At 38.2% G+C, this 25,168-nt stretch overlaps 1 protein-coding gene across 8 annotated transcripts in view; it reads right to left on the bottom strand.

Annotated features, from left to right (window-relative positions):
• Nucleotides 1–19,433: 19,433 nt before the first annotated feature.
• MTACP3 (mitochondrial acyl carrier protein 3) overlaps nt 19,434–25,168 on the bottom strand; it is a 95,209-nt gene continuing 89,474 nt past the window's right edge. For all 8 annotated transcript variants that reach the window (XM_089384773.1, XM_089384775.1, XM_089384772.1 and 5 more), the window contains exon 3: nt 19,434–20,146. In XM_089384773.1, coding sequence (XP_089240899.1) covers nt 19,955–20,146 — 192 coding nt within the window. In that variant the 3' untranslated portion in view covers nt 19,434–19,954. The remainder of the gene's footprint in view (nt 20,147–25,168) is intronic.

The following is a 25,168-nucleotide window of genomic DNA, read 5'->3' as shown; positions in this document are numbered from 1 at the left end:
ACCTTCAAAAAATGATTTAGAATGTATCCCTCCTCTACCATCTACACTCATTCTCATGTTGTGAGCTATTAGAGTTGCAAGTGATTCTAGTTTTATTGTAATCAGCTTCAACATGGCTTGTGCTTGCTCCATTTGTTAACATAGCAGAATCTTACATTTGCGTTAGTAGTAGGGTTTTCCATTTTAAGGTTTGGTTTTGAACAATTGAGTTCCTCTTTGCAATTACTAAGATCTAGATTTGAGGAATTTTGTTCTTGGGCGATCAATATTTGGAGCGATCTAAAACTAACAACGTAGCTACCTTTTGATATTTACATTATTAATCCTTCCATGCATATATATCTTGTGGATCCAATCTATATCTTTCTTTCTTAATTTGTGATTGATTTCACCCTCGATTTAAAATCAAATTGATTATTCGCATGTAAGAAAAAAATAGAATCAATTATTTGGAACATTGTCAAAATACCAAAGGCAATAGTCCTTTGGACACTTCAATTAATTAATGAATTGTATTGTGAAAATTGTCATGTATGAAATTGAATTGAGGAAATCAAGTGAGTCATCAAAGTTAGTCATTATAATCATTTTTAGGGTGCATAATCGATAGTATCCAAGAAATCAAGCGAGTGTGATATATATATATATATATATATATATATATATATATATATATATATATATATATATGGGTAAAGCAAGAAAGTGTTTACAAAATGTGTACGAAGAAATCAAGAAATTACAAGATAATAAAATGAATTCGTATAGTTGGCTTTGTTGGAAAATCTAGTAGGGCAGCTATTTAAACCAATTCTCCTTAACCTTAATAGTTTCCTGTGAACTTTAGTTTTCTTCTTATGTTTCTTTATTAGATATCTTTTCATCAAACAATTATCAATAGAAAAAATAATAAAAACAATAGACACAAGAAGTAGGCTCCGAGTCAGGGGGAAAAACCTCCAAGGGGAAAACCCCGAAAGAATATCTTCTCTTCTTATAGAATCTACTTCAAATATAAAACCAATACCCAAACTCCTCAACCAAGTCCTCCTCCAAGCACCAAGTCAAACCTCAAAGAATCTCTTCTAAGTATGTCAAAGATCAACCAAAACAACAAGGGTCAATCCTTCTTCAAATTGCTCCAAATCTCAGCTTCGGCCCCTAATCTTGACCTGCAATTTTCAGCCTTGCAATAGTTGCAAAAACCCTAATTCCTTTGCACGTGTGAGAGAATAAGGCTCAAAATCAGATCTTCCTTCCTCTTCTTGATTTCTCCTTGCTTTCTTGACCTTCGCTCTTGCCTCCTTATTGCTCCTTGCTTCAGATCAAACATGTTTCTTGTGTAGATCGAATGTGTGTCAAATGAGGTCAAAATTGCTTCTATGTATAGACAATTGTGGAGGTCAAATAGCCTCTTATAGGCCAACTTGTCACTAGCACGGTTGACTTGTGCTTGGAGGCTTATTTTGACTTTCTAGACTCAAAACAAATTCTTTTACAAGTTACAACTTGCACAATAGGGTCTTATACAAGTTATATTGACTCTCCTGACTCATGACAATAATTCTTATGACACAGAAAACCTTGGAAGCATGAAGAAGATGCTTAACCTAGATGACCAATCAAAAGAAGCATGAAACCCATGCTTGAAAATAATATTTTTTTTTCTTCTTTTGTTTGTTACATAAGATATACATAATGACATGAGTACAATGACAAATATGAAGACCGAAACTAGTTACGTTTTCTAACAAGCTTATTGATCTTTAAGATCAAATAAATATGAAGGACTAATTAATTGATACACTTCATATCAAATTAGGAGAAAAGAATAACCAAATTTATGACATGTTTGATGCAATATCTATATCAAATAACTTCATAGAAAAGGTTGACAATTTGTGATATAGAGGATCTCATATGAAAGATTAATGCAACTTGTGAGACAAATGAACTCATCCAAAAGTTCAATTAAGTTTTGGTATAGATAATCTTATCCAAAAGATTGATGTAGCATGTGACAAATGAGTTCATGCAAAAGATTGATGTGACTTATGACATACAAGACATAATACAAATTATTGATGCTCATTGTGATACAGAAAACTTGATGGATATGGAATCATGTAGTGAATTGATGAAGGAACAATGATTGAAGATGAGTCATAAGGAAAAAATGACGACAATAATAGTAGAAAAATGAAGAAACAAAACAACAACAAAAAATGATCTTTCCAAGAAGTTTGTCAAACCTTGGGAAAAATTGTCATTCAACAAAAATCAGCACGGATTAGGATATGACAAAGACACCAATTTTCATTTCCTATATTACTCCAAACCAAATCAGTTTGTGAGTGAAAGTTTTTTTGAAGATGTTCAAAATCTTGATAATAAGTGCCAACATTGTCAAAAAGTTGGTCATATGAGAAAAGAAAAATCACCTATCTGGAAAATGTGAGAAGTAGATGTGGGTTAAAGAAATCCATTGTGGATGGATAAATTATTGGGGATGGAATCAAGACGTAAATATGTTGCATAAGTCTTATCGCCTATTCAAGATAGAGGTAAAGACGAAAAAGAAAAAAAATTGCAAAGAAAAAAGCTATCAAGCAATTACTCCATATGATTTTGGTCATGACTCAAATCCAATTTTATAACTTCTCACCTTGCATCTGACAAAAGAGAATATTAGATAGTTAGGCTTCAAGATTCGAAGACCTAACACAATCAAAATCCAATCATCATTTGGGAACTCAAACGTAGCAATTGGTTTCCTCAAAATCAATTAAATCAACTATTAGGATGATAATAAGAAATAATTGGAATGTTCAAACACGGCAACTATTCACTTCTAGATATTGGCAGTTTTTCAAGCATATATTCATCAAAGCTCAGTTCAATAGTTTCACATTGAAGATGACACAAGTTATTGTAACAATTATTCAACCTTGTGATTAAGGGGGAGAATGTTAAATTGTGAATCTCTAGACAATCACAAAGTTCGAGACCACAATTGACTTGAGTTGTAAACCTTGTCTTTGATGAGGTGTTGTCATGATCCACTAATGAGTTTTCAATGATATCTATATCTAGAATGGCCAAATTTATGTACTATATATCCATATAATGAGATTAATATAAGTGTTGAAGATGGCATAAAGCAGTTTCCACTATAATTTGTCTCATGCTTATGCTCAATTCCTAACACCTCCAAAAGCTTAGTTTAACATCTTGTGAAGGGAATGAAAATTTAAGGGTTATTGTAATGTGAGATATTATGTGCTAATTTCAAATTGTTAAATATGGTTACTAAAAGTTAATTGCAAAAATTACTTTGGGGCCATTTGCACATGGTAATTCTACTCAATTGTAAGGGCTTACATTTGGGTCCTCCCCTCATATGTTCCTTTGTTGTTGTATTGTTGAAAGTATTAATTTTGCAATTTTTTGTATACTTCTAGCGCATAATAAAACACACCCTTCAATTATTTTTCTAAGAGGATTGCCTTAATCTAGGGACTCATAATTATTTTTCTTCAATTGTAAACAACAAATTATGGTTAATTGTCATATGTTACAACTTCTCTTTTTTCCCTAATCAATTATTAAAAGTAGCACTCTAAGATTAATAACTTAACTCCATTTATCCTAACTGGATAGGTACAAGTTTTGGTCCACCATCTCTTTTATTTACAAAGTATATCTTAAAACTTATTTAGAGAAACTTATGTGCTAGAGGAAAGCCTACCTAGAGAACATGAAGGAGTTGTGATAGTGGGTAAACCTTCTTCATTACCTTTAGGGTTTCACTTGTGTTTTAGGGATTTACTAGTTAAACTGTAGGTTTGGGAGGTAGCACACCCAAACTACAAGATTCATGAAGTCCATGGAACTCTTGAAACCACCATTGGCATCATTTCACTCCATAGGAATTACATGGTGACTAACATAGATTATTGTGGATTTTTAAGGGTCAATTTTACATTTATTTGGTGTCAGGCACACCTTGATGTAGTCACAAAAAGATCCAATAGTTCAAAAAATAATTGAAAGCACTCATGAAGAGCCTTAGTAATAACTAATGTAGATAATCATTATTTATTTCTAAAAATAAGATCCAAACAATCGCCTAATGTCGCTATACCTTTGTTTTTAGAACTCAAGACAACTTTAGACATTGTTTTAATTCCATTTTGAACTAGAATGTTGTCCCCAATGATCTTGCAAGATTTGAGATCTTTTGTGGTAAATATGACTCAAAAGTTCAAGCAAATTAGAGGAAGCAAATAGATGCAATGATGTATAATGTAATTGAAACATTTTCCCCTTTTGGTGGCTTTTCCCTTTTTCCTTATATTCATGGTTATATAGTTTTGTTGACCTATAAGCTTCATATTTGCATATAATTTTATCATTGGCAACATGAAACCAATATAACTTACTATCTTACAACATTTAACCATTCACAAACTCCAGACCATTATTTATTTCATTCTAGTATTATTTATATATAGCAAATTGTGACTTTAATAATTATGTAACAATTTTCAATTAGTTATTATATTAGTTCACCATTATGGAATACTTCTTAGCTTTAACACTATTTCACTTTCAAATTTAATTTTGCACTAATTTTTTCAACAAGTTGCCCATTGCAATTACAACAATATAAAAGTTGTTAGCTTACATTTAGAAATCTTGTTACCCTTAGCTAATTTTCATTTGCACTACAACATGAAATAATATTTTGTTATCAATAACACTATATCAATGTTGATGTGCGGAGTAAGCCACAAAAAAATAGTGTTGCAACTCAATCTAACACATAAAAGTAGTCAATGACACAATAAGGATCCTTACAAAGAACCACAGCATTACCATATGTGCAAGACTTTGAAAAACATACATTCAATTTGGAAAACAAACACTAAATCTTAGACACATAAAGGCAACACTAAGACAACAATAAAATGTGCAAGAAAAACAAGCATATTAATGTAATTTTGTCTAATTTCATGGTATGACACCAAAGGGGACATCTATAGTGTTAAATGTATATGATATGGCCCGAAGGGGGGCATATATGGTGTTAAACGGATATGATATGACCCCAAGGGGAGGCATATATGGAGCTAAATGTACATGTAATGGATAAATGTATATATAATAGTGGTCAACCTAATAATAAATGGATCACATGTGCAACGTGTAAATAGCTATATATAGAGATGTAGTCATTGTTGAAAAGATATAATTTGAATGTATAAATGTATTGAGATATTTGTAAAATATTCTCCTATTCTTTAAGAATTAATTGTGTAACCCCTCTCTCTTATCTTTTCTGGAGTTGTTCTCCATGCTCACATTTAATGTATATGGTGTATACTCTAGTTTCTTATGATATTTTAAGGTTTTGGTTCATAACATGTCACATGACATATCATGCTATATTTAATTAATTAAGTAAAATACACATGCAACATTATTTGCATGCAAGTATAACCTTGTCATATATTTAATGAATCAAATAAAGCACACATGCAACACTTCTTGCATGCAAATATAACTTTATTTTACAAAAAGCCATGTGCTATATAAAGCATACAAGTGTCATTTAGTATACTACTTGAAAGATAATTGTATAGATTGCATTGTTCATATAAGTAAAATGTTCTTCAAGTTAATATATTTTAACGGTAAATGAACTTCATAATCTTTTAATAATAAATATACACACACAAACGATGGGTAGTTTCTATGTTTTAGGATAATGCGCGCGTTGGTCCTGACCTAGCTGCCTCCACTCGACTTCGCTGCCTCCTGTAGCTTCCTTGCCTGGTAGCCTCCTGCTGCTAGGCCTCTCAAGGCCGCTCTTGGCCCTCTCGCAGCTCTGCGCCAGTCTGAACCGCTATCTGCCTCCCCTGGCACCCTTCTGTTGTAGGGCCTCCCCTCTCCCCGCCTCTCATGGCTGGGGAAGACTCATCTTCTCAGCATGACTCTGAGGACCAAGCAGCAGCCTTTGCTTCACTAATATCTAAGAATGGAGCTCCAAGAATCAAGGCAACTGCAAGCAAATTCGTCAAAAAACTGGCAGACATGCCAGAGATCTCTCTACCTCCAAGTCTTCCGAGGAAAGTAGCAATCTCTTTATCTGAAATAGGATTGGTTGGACAATTTACATGGTTGTGGCCCTCCCCCAGAGCGGTCCAAAAATGGGTGGAGAGAAACTGAAGTGCCAATATTCAAGGAAAAATAGCTATCAGATTCTGTGGAAGGGGATACTACATGTTCCTTTTCAAAACCAAAGAAGATCGAAATCTAATATTCAGAAGTGGTCCATATTTTATGGATTCAAGAGGCTTGTATTTGAACAGATGGTCTCTAGATTTTGACCCTCAGATGGACATTCCAAGTGTTGTGTCAGTCTGGGTCAGATTGCCTCATCTCCCTCTCCATTGCTGGGGTGATGATTCAGTCAAAGCTATAGGAAACGTAGTAGGCAAGTATATAGACAAATGTGAACCAAAGGAAAACATGCATGCATGCGCTAGGATCTGCGTGGAAGTGGACTTGGGGAAAGGACTGCCGGAGGCAATAAAAATCAAGGTGGACCAATGGACTCACATTCAGCAGCTGGACTATGAGAAAATCTCGTTTAAATGCAAGGTATGTCATGAATATGAGCATTTTGCAAATAGATGCAGCAAACTAAAAGAAGTAGAGATCGCTGAAAATGTTAAAGCACATGAAGACACCTGGGAACAAGTAAAGAGGAAGAAAACCAACAATAAACAAGATGCCCCAAACCCCTAATAGCCTCATGAAAAAACTGTTGCAACTTCTTTTCCTTCCCCAAACAAGGCTCAGCCAGCATCCATGACATCAAACCCTTTTGAACTCCTAGATAAAGAACCACCATCCCCACGCTCCCCAACTCAAGACAAAACTCTAGCCATCATATCATCCCCCATCCAAAGCTTTTCACCCCCCCCCCACCCTCCATCGACCGAATCCTCACAAGAAATAAAGTCAAAGAATCCAGTAATGCTTCAGAGCAGCCAAAAAAAGCAGGTAGGAAATCTAACAAAGAGATTAGAGATGAAGCGGCAGCAAAGGAAATGGCTACAGGCACCCAACAACCGATGGACACCTTCTTGGCCAAACAAAAAGGAAGTGGGGAAAAGCAGAAGGAGAAGGTTGGAGTCTACCACAAATCAAGCAAATAATGTTCTTGGTCGCTTGGAACAGCAGGGGTTTGGGCTCCTCTCTCAAAATCAACGCAGCCCGAGACTTAATAAAGCAAGAACAGCCAGACATCCTCATGATCCAAGAGACCAAAGTAACAAGCCAAGAGTTTCAAAAACTAACGAAGACTCAAAAAAGTTTTGAAGGTACAGCCACAAATTCCATTGGTTCCTCGGGAGGTATTGGCACGTTATGGTTAAATGGAAATGGGAACTTAGCAATTTGTGGGTCAAAACAGACCTCAAAAACAAAAGCATAAATGAAGAGTACACTTTTTAAATATCTACCCTCCAAACCACTACAAAGATAAAGCACTTTGTTGAGAATCAGTAAAAGAAGAAGCTCAAGAATGTCAAAGAAACAAGCTAGTGGTAGGAGTTGATCTAAACTTGATTCGAAGCATAGAAGAGAAGCTGGGAGGAAATTACTGCAATGACCCTTCAAGAGCAGCCTTGGAAGACCTCATTGAAGTTCATAAACTTCTAGACATTCGGCCAAGTAACGGGGAATTCACTTGGAGCAACAAAAGAGCAGGGATTCAAAACATTAAGGAAAGACTTGATAGGATTCTAGTACAAGAGAGGATAGCAGCAGGATTCTCGTCCATTAAAAGCATGATAGTTCATGCCTCAACCTCCGACCAAAAGCCAGTGGTGCTAATTTTGGATAGATTGGAAATCTTTGGGCCGATCCCTTTTAAATATAATAAAAATTGGGACAACAAGGAAGAGTTCAACAAGGTTATAAAGGAAGGTTGGGAAATAGATGTCATAGGTTCCCCTCACTACGTTTGGGAAACCAAGTTAAAAATCTAAGAGCAAAATTAAAAATCTAGGCAAGAGAGAATGCTCTTAAAGAGAAAAACAAAAAAGCTGAACTGCAAAAGAAATTAGAAAAATGCAGCAAGGAGAATGAAATTCAGCAAACCTCTGAGCAAGAACATGCTCATGAAAAAGAAACTTTTTTAGAACTTTACAAGAAAAACAGACAAGAGGAAGAGGATTTGAGGCAAAAGTCCAGATGTCTCTGGCTAAAATCAGGGGACAAAAATACCTCCTTTTTTCACAACAATCTTAAGTTGAGAAGAGTGGGCAACCAAATAGACAAGATCCAAGTTGATGGAAAGGAAATAAAGGAAAGGGAGGAAATTAAAGAAGCAACCCATAACCACTTCAAAAACCTCCTAACAGCAATAGACCAGGGAGAGGACAGCGCTGAGTTCCTTCAGCAAATTAATAGTAAAATCAGCGATCAGCAAAATAATGAACTCAACAAGGAAGTGACAGAGGGGGAAATAAGAGAGGCAACATGGAGCATGCATCCGGATAAAGCCCCTAGGCTAGATGGCTTCACCATTGCTTTCTACAGGAACCACTAGGAAATAATAAAAAAAGATTTTGTAAGGATGGTTAAAAATGTCTTCAAAAATAACAAGATGGGAGAAAACACTAAAGCCTCTCACTTGGCTCTCATCCCCAAAGAGCAAAACCCTCTCCCTTTCAATAGATTCAGGCCCATTTCTCTTTGTAATGCTTCCTACAAAATCATTACAAAAATCTTGGCAAATACGCTAAAAAAGATTCTGCCCAGCGTTATCTCTAAAAATCAAAGCGGTTTCATTCCCAAAAGACAGATAACGGACAATGTAATTCTTGTTCAAGAAACCATCCACAACAGTATCAAAAGAAATGAAAAAGGCATGGTAATAAAGTTGGATATGGCCAATGCCTTTGATAGAGTTAACCATCACTACCTTGTGGCAGTTCTTCGAAAATTCAGAATCTCCATTAAGTTCATCAACATTATAATGGAATGCATCTCAAATCCCTAGACTGCCCCGTTGGTCAACGAAAGGCCTAGTCGTTACCTTTGCAACACTAAGGGCTTGCGTCAAGGATGCTTGCTCTCTCCGTTCCTCTACATTCTAATGACGAAAACATTAAGTATTTAGCTAGAAAGCCAAAGGAAAAAAAAAGAAATCACTAGTATAAGAATAGCCCAAGGGGTTAAAGAAATCAATCATTCGCTTTTTGCGGATGACACTCTCCTCATCGGAGGATCCTCTAGTATTATTTCTAGGAGGTTCAAGAAAATCTTAGATGCTTTCCTTGCTGTCTCAGGAGGGCTGCTAAACAACAAAAAATGTAGAATATACACTTGGAACGTTTCAATAAACATAATGCAGAGGATTTCACAAATCTTGGACATCCCGGTTCAAAGGAAATGGGGCCACTTCATCTATCACGGGTTACCACTGGCCAAAGAAGGGGTCAAGACCGAGGTTTGGAATAAACAAATTGAAAAGATGAGAGGAAAACTTCAAAGTTGGGGGACGATGTGGTTAAACCTAGCAGGCAGAACTATCCTCATTAAAGCTCTCCTCTCAACTTTGCCTATCTATCAATGTGCCATAATTTTGGCTCCCGCCAGCATTCATAAACAAATGGAGTTAATCATGAGAGGCTTCCTTTGGCAAGGAGGGAAACAAGAATCAAAAAAATTCAGCCTTGTTCACTGGGATCAAGTGACCCTCCCTTTCGAAAAGGAGGAATCTCTATTAGGATCCCGAGCTCGACAAATAAGGATCCCGAGCTCGAACAATTGTATCTTCAAAGGTCAAAAACCAACCACAGGTACCATTCTAGTCAAAACTTGGGGGTTAATTGCTGAGATGATCAACGCTAATGTTGTGCACAGCATGGATCAAAATAATTGGCAACATGAAGAAAAGGTATGGTATAACAAAATCCCCTTGGTTTGCTCAGTAAGGAAACAATTATCAGCAAAGACTGGTGGAAGAGCTAGAGGTTGGAAGCTTCGGGGAAACGAAAAGGAGATCAAAAACTGGATCAAAAAACAAAGAAAATGCGTCATATATTTTGATGGTGCCTCCAAAAATAATCCTGGCAGAGCAGGAGCCGGAGGGATAATTCATGACCAAAATGGTGAAATCCTCTCCTCCTATGAATGGGGGCTTTGGCAACATGTCATGACAATAATAGAGCGGAGGCTTATAGTTTATTACTAGGCTCCAGCATACTTAAAAAGCTCCAGGTCACTGACCCCATAGTTATAGATGACTCACCAATAATTATTGATGCTATGGATTCAGGTGGAGAATTCAAAAATCAGGCCCTAAACAGAATCAAACAAAGAGTTTTAGACAACATCAAATTTTTGGGAAACATTAGTTTTAAACATGTTTTAAGAGTTCACAACCAAGCAGCTGACTCGCTTGCCAATAACGCAGTTAACAGGAGGGCAAGACTTGTCAAAGAAAACCAAGATCTATATGAAAAAGCAATCCCCTGATTTTTATTCCCATCTGGATGGGATTAAGGCTCAATGCTCAGCCAATCAAATCAATCAAAAGGTGGCAACATCACAAATGCAGAAAGAGAAAGTGATCGTCTAGCACAGGCCTGACAATAAAATCCCTGTTTATCCTCCTAGAACAGTGTGGAAAATCTTCAGCAGGAAATTTGTCCCAAGGAGCAGCATATTATTGGTATCAGTCATTTCAACAGCAGAGACGCCCTCAACTGTCAGTGGTGCAATGATGCAATTAGTAGAAACATTCCAGAGAATAGTAAGCAGAGGTACGAGAACATTGTGATCGATCGTGGTTATAAGCAACATCCGGACAACAGAATTCATCAATGGATTAGACTTGGTATTGTTAAGGCAAACGATCTCCCAAAGCAAGCGGTCTCTCAGCATTCTGAGTTTGGATTGACAAGTGTTTGCAGCAACTTCATCTTGCAGGGTTCAAAAGGAGGTAAAAGCAAAGTTTTCCATTTTAATGCTTATTTATCTAACAGCTCTCTGTCTCGCTTGCTCGCTTGCAGATTCTTCATAGTGACAAGCTCCCTCTCTATGGATCTCTCACCCCTCATCCCTCCACAGACCTCCCGCCCTTCAGCTTGGCCTTTATCCTCTGCTCAAGACTCTCTTCTTTGTTCTCAGCTGACTCCTTATCAGTTGTCTCTCTTTGTGGCCCCAGTCAAAGCTCTCGTTCTCATTTATCTCTCTGCTCGTGACTCTCTCCAAAAGATCTGGGCCTTCTATCTGCCCTGCCTCCGCTCGACCTCTGGCGTCTCCCCCAGCTTCACCCTCGGGCAGAGCAACAGCCTCTGTCTTCACCTGTTTTCCCTTCAGAAGCAGTCCGGTTATCACCTCGCCATCAACAAGATTGCTCAGGCTAACTGGTATTTCAGAAGGTCCCTTGAAAAAAGGAATAACAGAGCTCAAAGAAAAAGTCGAGCAGATCATTTCAACAACAAGAACAGAGACAATCAGTAAACGCACAGTGAGCAGAAGAGTTTCATTGCCCCTAGGCCTGTCAAAATGTCTTGCAATCCTTTGGAAAAGGTTGAGAAAAATGACAGCTGCGCCCTGTGTCGTGCAAATAGTTTCATGATCGGCAAATTCATCCAAACTCTTAAAGATCTCCGCACAGAAATGAAGAGTGTGAATAATTATAAACAAATGGAGATTGACAAGCAAAGAGCTGAGATCGAAGCTTTGAAAGACAAGTGCAAACATCTCGAGGATGTTGTGGAATACATAAACTCTCTGAACCAAAGTGAGCAGTTCCTCCCACTACAGCAAAAAGAAGGGTCACTACCCGGAGGAATCTGTAAATCAGTTTTGGTGATCAGCTTGTCTCCCTATCTTCTATGTTTTGTTCTCACTGCTTTCTCCTAAGCCAATTTGTTCGTCAATACAAGTATTTCTTTTTTCAGTATTCTAGAAACAAAGGCTATTATGTCGAGGTAGGGACTGCGCTCCCATTTTGGCACCTCCATAATAGACCTTCTACCTTCGAAATGTACAAGGACCTAGTCCTTCCTCTTTTTATAATATAAAAGTACCCGACCTTGTTAAAAAAATATATATATATATATATACACACACAAAATATATGTAAATATATATTCTAAGAATAACTTTGTATGAATTGTGTGAAAAAATCACGACGATGAAGCGATTTCTTAACGATTCACAGAGCAGGCGAGGATTTGTATCGAATGGCAAACCGAGAAGGAGGGATTGAGGCTCCCTCCTATAAGAATGTGGTCATGAACAGAGTCAAAGGGATCTAGATTGGTTATGGAGCACATGACTATGCAGATGGTACATCAGAAAAAACCCAGGGCTCAGCAAAGGCAAGCAGGAAAGGACAGAGAATGAATGAAGGCAAGGGCCTAATAGGAAAGCCAACTAACCCACATCAACAACAGAAGTCAACAGGATCTACAGGACCATGTAAGCCAAAAACAACGATGATCCCAACGACATTAATCATCGATCCTAAAACCCAAGCCTTCAGAGAACGAATGAGATCATATGTGGTCATATGTAAATTCATGGGGCTCTAGCCCACAGAAAAAGCCTTGTGTGATTGGATCAAACATCACTGGAAACCAAGGGGAGAAATAGAACTGCACTTAGGGTCAAAAGGATTCTTCACAGTGGTATTTGCTAATATGGAAGACAGAGACTGGATCTTTGACGGTGGCCCATATTTCTTTGCATCAGTTGGTCTATATATGTGACCGTGGATGGAAAACTTTACCCCGGAAAAGGAAACCTTCACATGCATCCCGGTCTGGGTCAGGTTGTACTCCCTTCCCCTGGACTATTGGCTTCCTACAACCTTAAAGTTGATAGGAGATTCTTTGGGTAAATTCATTAAAATTTCAGAAGCAACGCTACAAGGTACACAACATATGCCAAAATTTGTGTAGAAATGGATGTCTTTGGAGCCCTACCGGAAGCAGTCAAGCTAGAGTTCAGGGATGAATTTTGGCTGCAACCAGTGGACTACGAACAAATACCTTTCATATGTCGTAGATGCCATGAGCATGGCCACCTGATAAGGGAATGCCCACTAAGAAAAGTGGAAGAAAAGACCAAAGAGACAGATTGAAAATATGTTGAGGGTTTTATCATACTTAAGCTAAGGGGAAGACCTAATAGAAGACAGCAGCAAAGTAATCAGGGAAAGAGAACTCAGACAAATAGCTTTGAAATTCTGGTTGAGGAAAACCTAGAGGAGCAAGGGAGGGAAGACAAAGAAACAGAGAACAAAGAAGAGAATAGAGAGGAGGAAATGGGGCTGCAAATTGAGGACTATGGTCAGCAAGGGGATATCCCGAATCTATCAAAATATTTGAGGGATACGCAAAGATGACCCCCAGTGAGTTAGGAAGAGAGGATCCAGAATTGCAAGAGTTAATTGAGAGGGAAGAAATTGACTTCCAGGATTTGGCGGAACAGGCAAAGAAACAAGGCACAAAAGCAATCAATGAGGATCAAATAAACATAATCCATTATTTAGAAGAGACGAGATTAAGAGAGCGGAAAAGACCACATCCAGGAAAAGCAGGAGGCTCTGCAAAAGTGTCTCAGCTAGGAGTTAAAGTAATGGATTCACATACAGTGCTGGCACCGAAGCAAAGCCAAAAAAGACGAGGAAGAAATTCAAACAATGTCGCCCTAAAGGAGTTGGGACCTCTGTTAATTCAAGATGAGAGCTCCAGACTCACCCTCCTCCACTCATCTTTGAATCATTAAAGTTTTATCTTGGAATATAAGAAGCATTAGTAACCTTAGAAAACAAAGGTTGTTAAAAAAAAGATTCAAATGGAACAACCCAATATCCTTTTTATTCACGAATCGAAATGTTCATTGGAAAAATAAATGAATTATGTAAGAAACTAGGAAGGTAGTATGACTCAGTTAGAAGTGGAAGCCCAAGGCTCAACTGGGGTTTTAGCAATTTGCTAGAACACCCAATCCCTAATTTTTCTGGATTATGAAGTCAATAGAGCATATATGTCTATAGAAATGCAAGTTATAAGAACCCCTAGCACAATGTTTTTCACTAATGTGTACGAGCCTCAAAGGCTCGAGGAAAAGATCAAGTTGCTACAAAATCTAAGAAGAATAAAAAGCAAGAAAGGACACCTCCCCTAGGTGGTGGGGGGAGATTTTAATATGATAACCTCTCTCTCGGTTAAAAAAAGGGGGGGGAGGGAAACATCAAGTGGCATGTAGGCTTGACATATTCTTAATTTCGAAGGCTTCACTGATGATAGGGGTAGATGCGGCAACAAACATTCTACCTTGTGGGGGATCTGACCACTAACCAGAGCTATTAATCACGCAACTGGCAAGAACTCCCAAAAATAGACCCTTCATATTTGAAGCATTCTAGTTAGAGCATCCTAACTTCAGAGAGAATATCAACACGTGGTGGAAGGAAAGAATCCCTGATAGAGGATCAAAGATGTTTACCCTACGAGCCAGATTAAAATACATCAAGATGAAACTAAAGCAGTGGAACAAAACAGAGTTTGGAAACATTTTTTAGGAGAAAAAGGAATTGGAAAAGAAAATGGAAGTTCAACAACAACAGTTGATCTCAGACGGCTACTCAGAGGGAAGCAAAGAAGAGGAAATGGAGCTACTAATGAAATGGGAGGAGAGATGCAAACAAGAGGAAATCCTATGGAGGCAGAAATCCTGAGTGTTATGGCTCAGAGAGGAAGAGAAAAACATCAAATTATTTCAGCAATCAACAATAGAGCACAAAAACTCCAACAGAATCCTCAAAATAAAGGATGACAGACGGCAGAGCTTTGAACATCCTTCGTCAAACTAATCTAAGCAACTCATAAATGCAAGATATCGTAGAAGAGATAAGCAAAAGACAAATCATGGCAAATGGAGACAGAGACCAACTCAGATGGGGACAACGAGAGGGAGGGGATTTCAACCTCAAGGAAGCCAAGTTTTATCTCCGGGCCGAAAATCTCGAGATCCATGACCCAGCCTGGAAAAAACTTTGGGAGGTTTCACACTGGCCGAAATCAAAACATTCCTATGGCTAATTTTGCATAGAAAGGTGCTAACTTGGGAGAATCTCACAAAGAGAGGAATGATAGGTCCATCATGGTGCTACATGTGTGAGAAGGAAGAAGAGAATCTTAACCACTTACTGAACACTTGTAGATATTCAGAAGCCTTATGGGACTGGTTGGCTATTATATGTAGACAAATCGATAGAAACAAAGAAAATATTCAGGACACAATTAAAAAGTGGCATGTGTAATATACCAAGAATGAAGTGGTTAAACTCAACCTGGAACTTGATCCTGGGGTTCATCCTTTGATCACTTTGGAAGGAGCGTAACTGCAGAATCTTCAAAAATAAAAAGCTCCCTGTAACAAAACTGATGGAAGAAATTCAACATTAAATGAAGGAAACCATTAGTAGCAAACGATTTCAAATGACAGAAGAACAACCATCCTCTTAGGAAGCAAGAATCTTAAAAATTTTGGACCTGAATTACCTGGGTGACAAGATCCTCATACCAAAAGAAAATTGTATCAGGATAGGCACTACAGTGTGGCAAGCGCCTTCCGAAGGTTTTTGGAAATTGAACTTCGACGGGGCGGCCAAAGGCAACCCAGGAAAGGCTGGTGCGGGAGGAATCATCAAAGACTGGACTGGTAAAATACAAAGGTTATACTTCATTAACATGGGACAAGCCACAAACAACGCAATGGAGTTCCAAGTTCTAGAACAATGATTGGAAACGTTGCGACAAGAAAGGAAGATAAATGTAATAGTAGAAGGCGACTCAGCTCTAGCCATTCAGGCGACATGAAGACTTCAATGTGGCACCCCAATGAACAAAGTCACAAGGAATTGGCAGCTTAGAAAAATTATTCATAGGATTAAGGATTACCTAGAAGAGCTAAAAACGGTAAAATTCACTCTAGTCAGACGCTCAATAAATGCGTTGGCAAATAGAGTGGCCAACGAAGGGGTCGAGAGCACCAGAGTTCTAACTGAAACGACCTGGGAACAAATGGTGGAAGGAAGGATTGCTCAAGGCAGATTGTCGAAAGTTGTCGATAAGAGATCTACCCATGTCAGAGGAGCAGCATGAAAGACACAGGGTAGGCCAAGAGAACGACAACAACCCACTTGGTGAAAGGAATGTTTTATGATAAAAATGAGTGGACAAGTAGCGGGCAATGGAGAGGATCGAGGAGGTACGTGTCAACAAGGGCTGAAGCACATGATAGTCGATGATGAGAATAAGTGGAAGCCAGCATCACATAATCGTCCATCGAGAGGTGGCATTTATGAACAGACGGTCACGGAAGTGGGGAAGGACAGAAATTAGTGTGAAGCAGTACTGGTACAGTACCATGGCTATAATGGGTTTGTACAGGTCGTTTGCAGAGGCGAATGAGAGGAAGGATTGTCCCATCGTCACACAATTTCACTACAACGACATTGGTAAACAGAAATTGCCGAAAATGATCAACAAAGGTGCCCAAAGTACGGAGGATTGTGGTGCTATGCATTTTTCCTTTATATGATAAGGAAGGGTGCTGCATAGGAGGCATAGTGATGAGTTTGAAAGAAACAAAGGGGAGCAGTAAGAAAAGAATGTTTGGTTATCAGAGAGACAAAGCACCCAGAAGAGCTATGGCAAGAAATGGGAGTGGAAGGCCAAGGGGAATATTGAGAGCAGAAGCTCAAGGCTCCTCGGCTAGTAAGAGAACAAGATTAGAGGTGGCGGCAAAGGAAGCAGCACTCAAATACCATAAGACTGTCACTAACTGAGGCAAGGAAATTATCGAGGTCTAGGAAAATGAAGGGGACTAAGGAGGAACACCCTGGATTACATGATTGAAGAAGAGGTTAATTGGATAATCAATTCGGGGAAGTCTCACACGAGACAAACGTTGTACTAGAGAATGCTCGAAACAGCGTGGCATGTCAAAACATTTGTAGGAAAGTTACAGGCGAAGGCAACGGAGGAAAGAATTAAGCGGCAGATGGGAAGTAGTCTACGAATGAAAGCAATTGAACAGAGAATGAAGGGAGTCAAGGAGGCACTCCAGAGAGTGGTCAACATTGAACACCTGCAGGATAATCGCATTGGTGACATGAACAAGATTTTTTCAATTTACTTGAAGTATATACACAACTTGGATATTACATTGGGGCAGGGACTTGGGGATCTAGCCAAGTTAACGAAATATAAGGTCAAAAAGGTAGCGAGAGCCAGAGGCAAACCACCAACAACACCGAGAGGGGGAGCAGCAGTGCCAACAACCCCAACAGAGAAAGCTACACCTGCATCTGGTTCAAGTGTGGAGGAGACTCCACCATTGTCCCTGGATAAATGATTTTGTCTCTTTGTTTAATTTTGTTGTATTTGGTCAATAGGCTAGCGAGGCCAAAGCATAGTTATAGAATAATTAGAAGGTCTGTAGATCTCGATCTGAAAGATAAATTTATGCTCAGACCTCCAGTATGGTGTAAATGTTTAAGTGTCAGTAGACAAGTTAATTTTGTTAATATGCCCAGGAGATATCATATATAGAAGATCCTTTAGGCTAGCTTAGTTAAATTCTAGAACAAGGGTTTATTCCACTGCCACTGGTCTGGTTTCCAATTTGGCAAACCAATAGACTATGATGTAAATTTTTGGGATATCATAATATAAAATGCTTCTCTAACTTACAACAAAAAAAACAACTTTGTAAGACCCTCCCACTTCCTCAAAATATCCAAGTGGAGGTCTACTCAACCAACAATGACATTAACACTTGGTAACCTAGCAAGACTTGACAACACTAACACCAAATACTTCATGGCAAACTTCACCTTGAATAATCCATTCAAACTAATTGAGCGAATCCATCTCAAAGATAACTACTAATTAATTTATCCGGTTAGTCAATAATCACAACCACAAACAATTTTCTCAAAGTAAAAAAGAATGTAAAAACTATTCCCACCTTATAAAATGTAATTGTTATGGATCCCTAGCAAATTATAATACCTATAAAATTAAACCTAAAAATCTCAAATATTTTATAATACCTATAAATTTAAACCTAAATATCTCAAATATTATTAAGATATAATATTTGATATAAATATATCTTAGATCACAACAATTTTAAATGCAAGTTTTCTCCCAAAATCATGCATGTAGTTTAGTGAATATTGTATTAAGTTCATTAAAGTTTTTTTACTAGTTATTATAAAATATATAGATACACAATTGATCTATGTATATAGCTTGAATGGGCCTAATAGTTAAAGGTCAAAAGTTCAAAACCAGAGGGGAGTAGAGTATGTATGCCTTCATAAGCTTTAGCAATCAAATTGCTACACAGAAGTTAGCCACTTATCTTATAAACAAAAAAGTCCCATGCACCAATTTAGCATTTGACTTGACCATGACAATAAAATTAGATTATAACAAACAAACATTATGAAAGAAAAAACTGCCCACACTCGAGCTCAAGCATCAAACTGGAACTTCTTACAAAGCCGGTAGTAAACAGAAATGTGCATATAAACAATACCACGTACCATGAGTTGAATCGCACTAGGAGTCAAAAGCTTTCGTGTGAATTCCTATTACGCCAATGACAATCGTGAAGTATCATTTTCCATGTTATTCTTGACAATAAGCATTAAATAAGGTGTTAGTTCTCATTTGTTGAAGCAAATAGTCTAACAGATTTCAAAATAAAAATCAGTGTGAATTCCTATTAAACCAATGACAATCGTGAAGTATCATTTTCCATGTTATTCTTGACAATATGCATTAAATAAGGTGTTAGTTCTCATTTGTAGAAGCAAATAGTCTAACAGATTTCAAAATTAAAACCAGTTGAACATTGGGTATTGGTAAACATTTGCGTAACTCACACAGTCTATGTAATGATTATTTCTATCCATCACAATATAAACAATAAACTTACTATTACAAATAACGTTAGGCGCAATGCCATTGGAAAAAAGAAACGCTTCTAAAATTCGAAGGATGTTTTTATGTGTGATATTATTGTGTAACTTGTACTATAAATGGCATGATTGTCTTGTAGTCTTGAAAGATTGATTTGTGTCACCAATCCTCTCTGCTCCAAAAACTAGTATAGTGTTTGTGTAACCTTACTATAAATGGCATGTCTATCTTAAACTCTTTAAAAAAAAGTGATTTGTGCCACCAACCCTCTCTCCACCAAAAAGCTAGTAGAGTATTTGATGTAATAAATATCCATGCATCTGCCCCATTTTCTCTCTCCATGTTGTGAGAGATGAAAACTGGAGTGAATGAATCAAATGCAATTATACAAAATAGCACAAAAGATTTAAGTTCTTTTATATGTATCCCAATGATTTATTGAGGTAAAAATCTCTTGCTTATGTTTATCAAAAGCAAAATTTGGTAGAAGTGGAGCTTATAATTTTCCACGCCAACTATAAGCTCTGAAATGTAATCTTTAGCTACAATACACCCATAAAGGTAGCTCTTGCTTACCCAGGCTAAATTGTTTAGAAAAACTTTCTCCTTCCACTACATGGCTAGTATCGAACAGACAAGTTGAACCTTATGACAGATTAGAGATGCATCTGAAATTGAATCATTTGAAACAAATGCTAAATGCCCAAAATAATACAACTGTTCAAACATTAAAATTTAAGAGGTAATAACACCCTAAGGCTGAGCATATCTAGAAAGAAAAAAATTTGTTAGCCTCATAAAAGTCTAATCGACTTTGAAATTTGTTGTGTGCATGACCTTGAAAAGCAAAAAAGACTGAATAGGCTGCAAATAGATCTTTAAGCGTCTACTCAAAGTAAAAATCAACATTACAGTTAAGAACTTCCCTGTGTATTATACTTAGGCTGAGATGCAATATATCTTATAGCATCAGCACAAGAGTTGATCTTATCCGCCTTTTCATCTGGAATCTCAATCAAGAATTCTTGCTCAAATGCCATAACTAACTCCACTCGATCTAAGCTGTCTAGACATAAATCCTTTTGAAAATCAGCTGTTTCAGTAACCTGCAAAATGTCACTGCACGCTATAAGAACACCATGGAATGAAGTACCACAACGAGCATAGAATATGAAGTGTGACATGATAATAAATCTGGCATCAGCAGTAAAGGGATATTGGTTCACTACAGATGCTGTCAATCAACTTGCTAACAGTTTACTAGGTTAGGAAGTTTTCTGTTATAATAAAGTAGCTTATCAGATTTCTCTTCCACCATAGATTGTAGAAACAAAGATAATTGATAACCTTATCGCATGTTCAAATCTTGTGACATGTTTGCATAAATAGAAAAAAGTTGACCACTGAACACTGCAGCTCTATGTGATTCAACATGAAATATTTATGCCTTGTGCAGGAAGGCGTACAAACGCTAACCCAGATAATAAGGTATCTGCATAGTCGATTGGATATAAAGCTATAACCACTTTGGGTAAGTGCCTTCCCCTTCTTCCGATTACACCTAAATACTGAATAGATTATAGAATTACTTCCGAAGCAAGGTGATGGGCTCTCTAGGAAGGGCTTCAAGGGCTTTTGAAGTTACGGTTTGAGAATGTCTTATCAAGGAAGCCCCTAGTCTCAAAAGGCCTTATGGATGCTTGACTTCTAAGTGATCTTTGTGGAATTGGATTCAACAAGTTGCGGGACTACAAAGGGCCAAATGGACCCAAAATTAGGTCAAGGATATGGAGTTGATCAACCAAGGATGTACTTGACCTAATTAGGGAAGGGAAGGGGATCAAAGAAAGAATCTTCTTTTGATGATTTAATGCTATGATCCCAATGAGGTCACTAGCCCAAGGGAAACCAAGGGCAAGCATCAGTCTTCGAGCTAGGGCTTGAAATAGCTCAAGATCCCACTGTCAGAATTTTGCGAAATTTAGAGAGCCTCTAGAGGACACACCAGAACATTTGTGGGCAAAAGATCGAATTCTTTGGATGGCTAAATCATGAGAAAAGTGATGCCCTAGGTGACCTATGGAGGCTAGGCCTAGAAAAAGAGGGAAAGGTGAGAGAAATAAGCTTTGAAAGTGATCACCTATGGAGAACTAGTGCCTTGTCCTTTGGGAGAGATGGAGTCAAGGAGAATCTATGATTTGGAAAGAGTTTCCCTAGTCAAGGAGGCCTTCAAACAACTCCGCATGGCATTAGGGCATGAGAGTAGTTGCTTCAAGGACTTTATAGTTCGACTTGCAATAATTGATGACTTTTCAAGATGCATTTGACACAAATTATCTCTAGGAACATTCACCCATTCATACATGGCAAATGACATGATGCAACACTATAAAAGATCACAATTTCCACCAATTTGTATAGAAAAGAAGTAAATTTCAGACTTGTATAGCAAAAATCCCAGCAGCATTCATGTGACAAAGTAAATAACAAGAATAAGCATGAAAAGAGCACTTAAATGTACAAAAGGGTATATCCAATCATCAAATTATGTCAATAATGAAGCTCCAAGACGAGAGAGAAATCCAAATATCAAAATTCATCCATCTCGTCCAAACTTGTCCTCCAAAGGGATAGCGAAAATCTCACAAGAGCTAATAACCCAATCCAAGTGATGATGATGAAAATGAATCATCTCACTTTTATTTAAACAATCCTCTAAGGGATTCGAATGGCCTAATTTGGATTAATAATGCTCCTAAAATAAAATAATGTGCATAATAACAATACTTTTGGTGACAAGCCCACCAAAATAGCTCAATAACACAAGAATAAGCCTCTCAAGAGGACAGAATGATCAATATAGTGAGTTGTTGGGCCTTTGAGGAGGCCTAATGAAGTCCTAGGAGTGCCTGATGTAAAACTAGATTCCAAACATAGTGGACAAGGGGTTGGCCCCTTGTTTTCCAAGCAAGAACCGGTGGTGCTCCCAAGTGGGTGTGGGGGCACAAGGACATCCTCATGGGTCTCCAAGTGGATCAGAAATGCTTGTAGACCATTTGTAAGGGCTACGACGATGACATAAGCCCTCCCTCTGCAGGGGAGACATCCTCTGGAACCTAGAACCAATGTGGAAAACGTCGGAGAAAATTGGGATTAAATCCCTAAAATGCGATTTTTTTGGCTGGCCGATTTTTTCCCAGTTGAAAAAGTCGAGATTAAATTGGGACTTTTTCCAAAAAATCGTGAATGAGGTAGTTTCTTTAACGATTTTAATTTTTTTTGAAAAAATCGAGATTTTATTGAAAAAGTGTGGATTTTATTGAAAAAATCGGGATTTAAAAAAAAAAAAATTAATATTTTTGTATTTTTTTAATTTTGCCAACTTTTTGCCGACTTTTTCAAAAAACTCCCGACTTTAACGATTTTTTCAACTTCTGGACCCTTGCTGATTTAATCCCGACTTCGACTTTTTCCACATTTCCTGGAACATCTGCCAAATGTATGGTGCATGTGTGGAGTCGGTTAGGCATGGTGAACCAGGTGCATCATCCTCATCCAAAAGGTGGAACACAAGCAATCAACGAGTGGTGTTGGGGATCCATGAAGTACTCTCTACTATGGTGGAGGCCCATGGCTCTCAACGCTCACCCTACAAGTGCCAATGTGGCCCTCTGGAGGGCTAGGACCCCGTATAGGGTGACCAAGCCCAATATGGAGACCCACCTGCAATCTTGCATAAGATCCAATGTGTCCCCTTGCCCTCCAATACAACAAATCATTAGAATAATTAAGTAAAAGAGATTACAAGTCATGGAATCAATGGGGCACTTCATGGTGGCATGCCCTTCCATAGTGGGCTTTGGCATGTACAAGTGTCTCCAAGCTCAATAAGGGGTTAATCAAGGACCCTATTAAGCGGTTTCAAACTTTAACGGGGGTGATGTGTCCATGGTACATCCCTCAAGTGGTAGGTGTCAAATGATATAGTAATGGAACAAAGTGGAGATCAGGGGATTCATCCATACCACATGACATGGTACAAGAGTAGCTATAATAAGGGAAGCCCACACCTAGGTATGTGAGTGTAGGAGGAAGAAAATCGTGGTACATGAGTTACCCCGGGCTTTGTTTTTCCACCCTTCTTCATATGCCTTTTGCCTTTGATTTTTTTTCATAATAGCTCAGGGATCCAAAGGATGAGAGCATGATGCATAGTATATGGCAGTGGATACCCCCTTAAGGTGGGGCGGTTCATTGCCCACCAGGGGTTGGGACAATCATGGGTTCCTTAATGATGGAGGGGGCTCATCTAGGGCCCATAGGAACCAGGGTGACGGCCATGGATAAGGGGTAGAGCTCATGTTTGGCTTTTGCCCACATGCTAAATTTGTATGTGCCAACTATCTTTTGCATTTTGTGGTACATTTCCTGTTGAGAGTGGCCAAATTGTGCTTTTTCTTTTTTTTTTTAGCTGCATCAACCTCTGGGCATCATTCCAGGCCCAACCCAAGGTGTGGACAAGGGGAGGGGTAGGCTAACCCTATGTGGACCCGAATGGAAAAAGAGATGAATAGGGCTCAAATGAGTGGAAGGGGATGTATATGTGGTTTCGAGAAGCGAGACAACGCAACCAAAGTCGGGAATTTCCAAGTAGTGTCAACCTAAAGCTAGTGGCTAGTAAAGGAGATCCCACGAGACTAGGATACAAGGCTAACAACGAAATTGGGCAGTGGGGACAAGAGTACAGACCTAGCCCACTCTTTTCGTCGAATCCCCCCACCAATCGATGCCAAAAGTGCCCATGACAAGTGAAGAAAATTACTCAACTACACCAAAGAAAAATTGGCATACCTTTGGGGTCTGGAGGCCCACCTTCAAACATACAATCATAACAAGTGAGCGAGGGACCACATGGTTGGCTCAGGTGGCAGAGATAATGGCACATCGAGCTATCTAGTAGTTGCAAGGAGCTGCTGGCGGTTCGCTGAGGACCATCTAGGAGAAAAAATTTCTCCTATATACACTAGCCATAGGTGGTGGGTAACACTGCCAAAGAGACCAACAAACATATAGTTGTATACCTTGTTGTAGGTGCAAATGTCTCTTCATAATCAATGCCTTCCTGTTAAGGGAAGCCCCTAGCCACAAATCTTGACTTATATTTATCAATACTTCCATCTGCAGCATGTTTAATCTTATAGAGCCACTTGGAAGTTACCACATATCTGTGTTCAAGCCTAGTTACGATCTCCCCAACTCCATTTTTCATTATTGATTGATACCCTTCATTCATGGCATCTTTCCATTCTTGATGTTTGACAGCCTCTTCAAAGGTGGATGGTTTTGCTTCTATTGGTCATATACGCTGCATACCCTAAATATCTTTTGGGCTTATTTTGCTTCTATTAACTTCGTCATATAGTTGCATACCCTGAATATCTTTTGGGCTTCTTACTTTCCCTAGATGTGCCTTTTGTTGAAGAATGTAACTAGGTTCAATCTTCATAATTATATTTCAGTTATAATGAAATGTATTTATTAAAAGAAAGAAAAAGATATTTTATTATTATTATTATGACTTATTAAAGCATGGGTTTCATGTTTGGGTCATCGTGTTTTAATTCAAAGTCCCCATTGAGGACTTCTAGATTTTGTCGTGGGTCATTAGAGTCATTCTCCATTTAATGAGACCCTTCTTGGGCTTTTGAATCATGTAAAAAGAGTTATTATTGAGTAAAATAAGTCTTTTGTCACCTCCACACCAAGTCAGCGCTTACCTGATCAATTCGCCCCACATGAGGGTAATTCAAACTCATGAAAAGGGTATATATACAAGCAATTCGATTCATTTGGAACACATCTCTGACAAGTTCGATATCGAAGAAGAGGAAGCAAAAAAAGTGCAAAGTTGCAGAAAGAGAAGATTTGTTCGAGAAGGACAATCGAAGTTTGTTGTTGGGTTGAAGTTTCTGCTGGGTCGAAGTTCCTGCTGGGTCAAAATTTGCTACTGGGTCGAAGTTTCTGTTGGGATGAAGTTTTTTGCTGAGTCGAAGCTTTGTCGCTGTGGAGGTTGAAATTTTGTTGCTACAAGATCAAAGTGCTAGGTCAAAGTTGTTACTGGAAGGTTA

The sequence above is a fragment of the Pinus tabuliformis genome, chromosome Q (genome assembly GCF_031772625.1).
Source record: "Pinus tabuliformis cultivar Carrire ecotype Pingquan chromosome Q, CPIR1, whole genome shotgun sequence".
NCBI classification, from domain to species: Eukaryota; Viridiplantae; Streptophyta; class Pinopsida; order Pinales; family Pinaceae; genus Pinus; species Pinus tabuliformis.
Note: the sequence above shows the minus strand (reverse complement) of the source record. Positions and strands in the feature narration are given on the sequence as shown.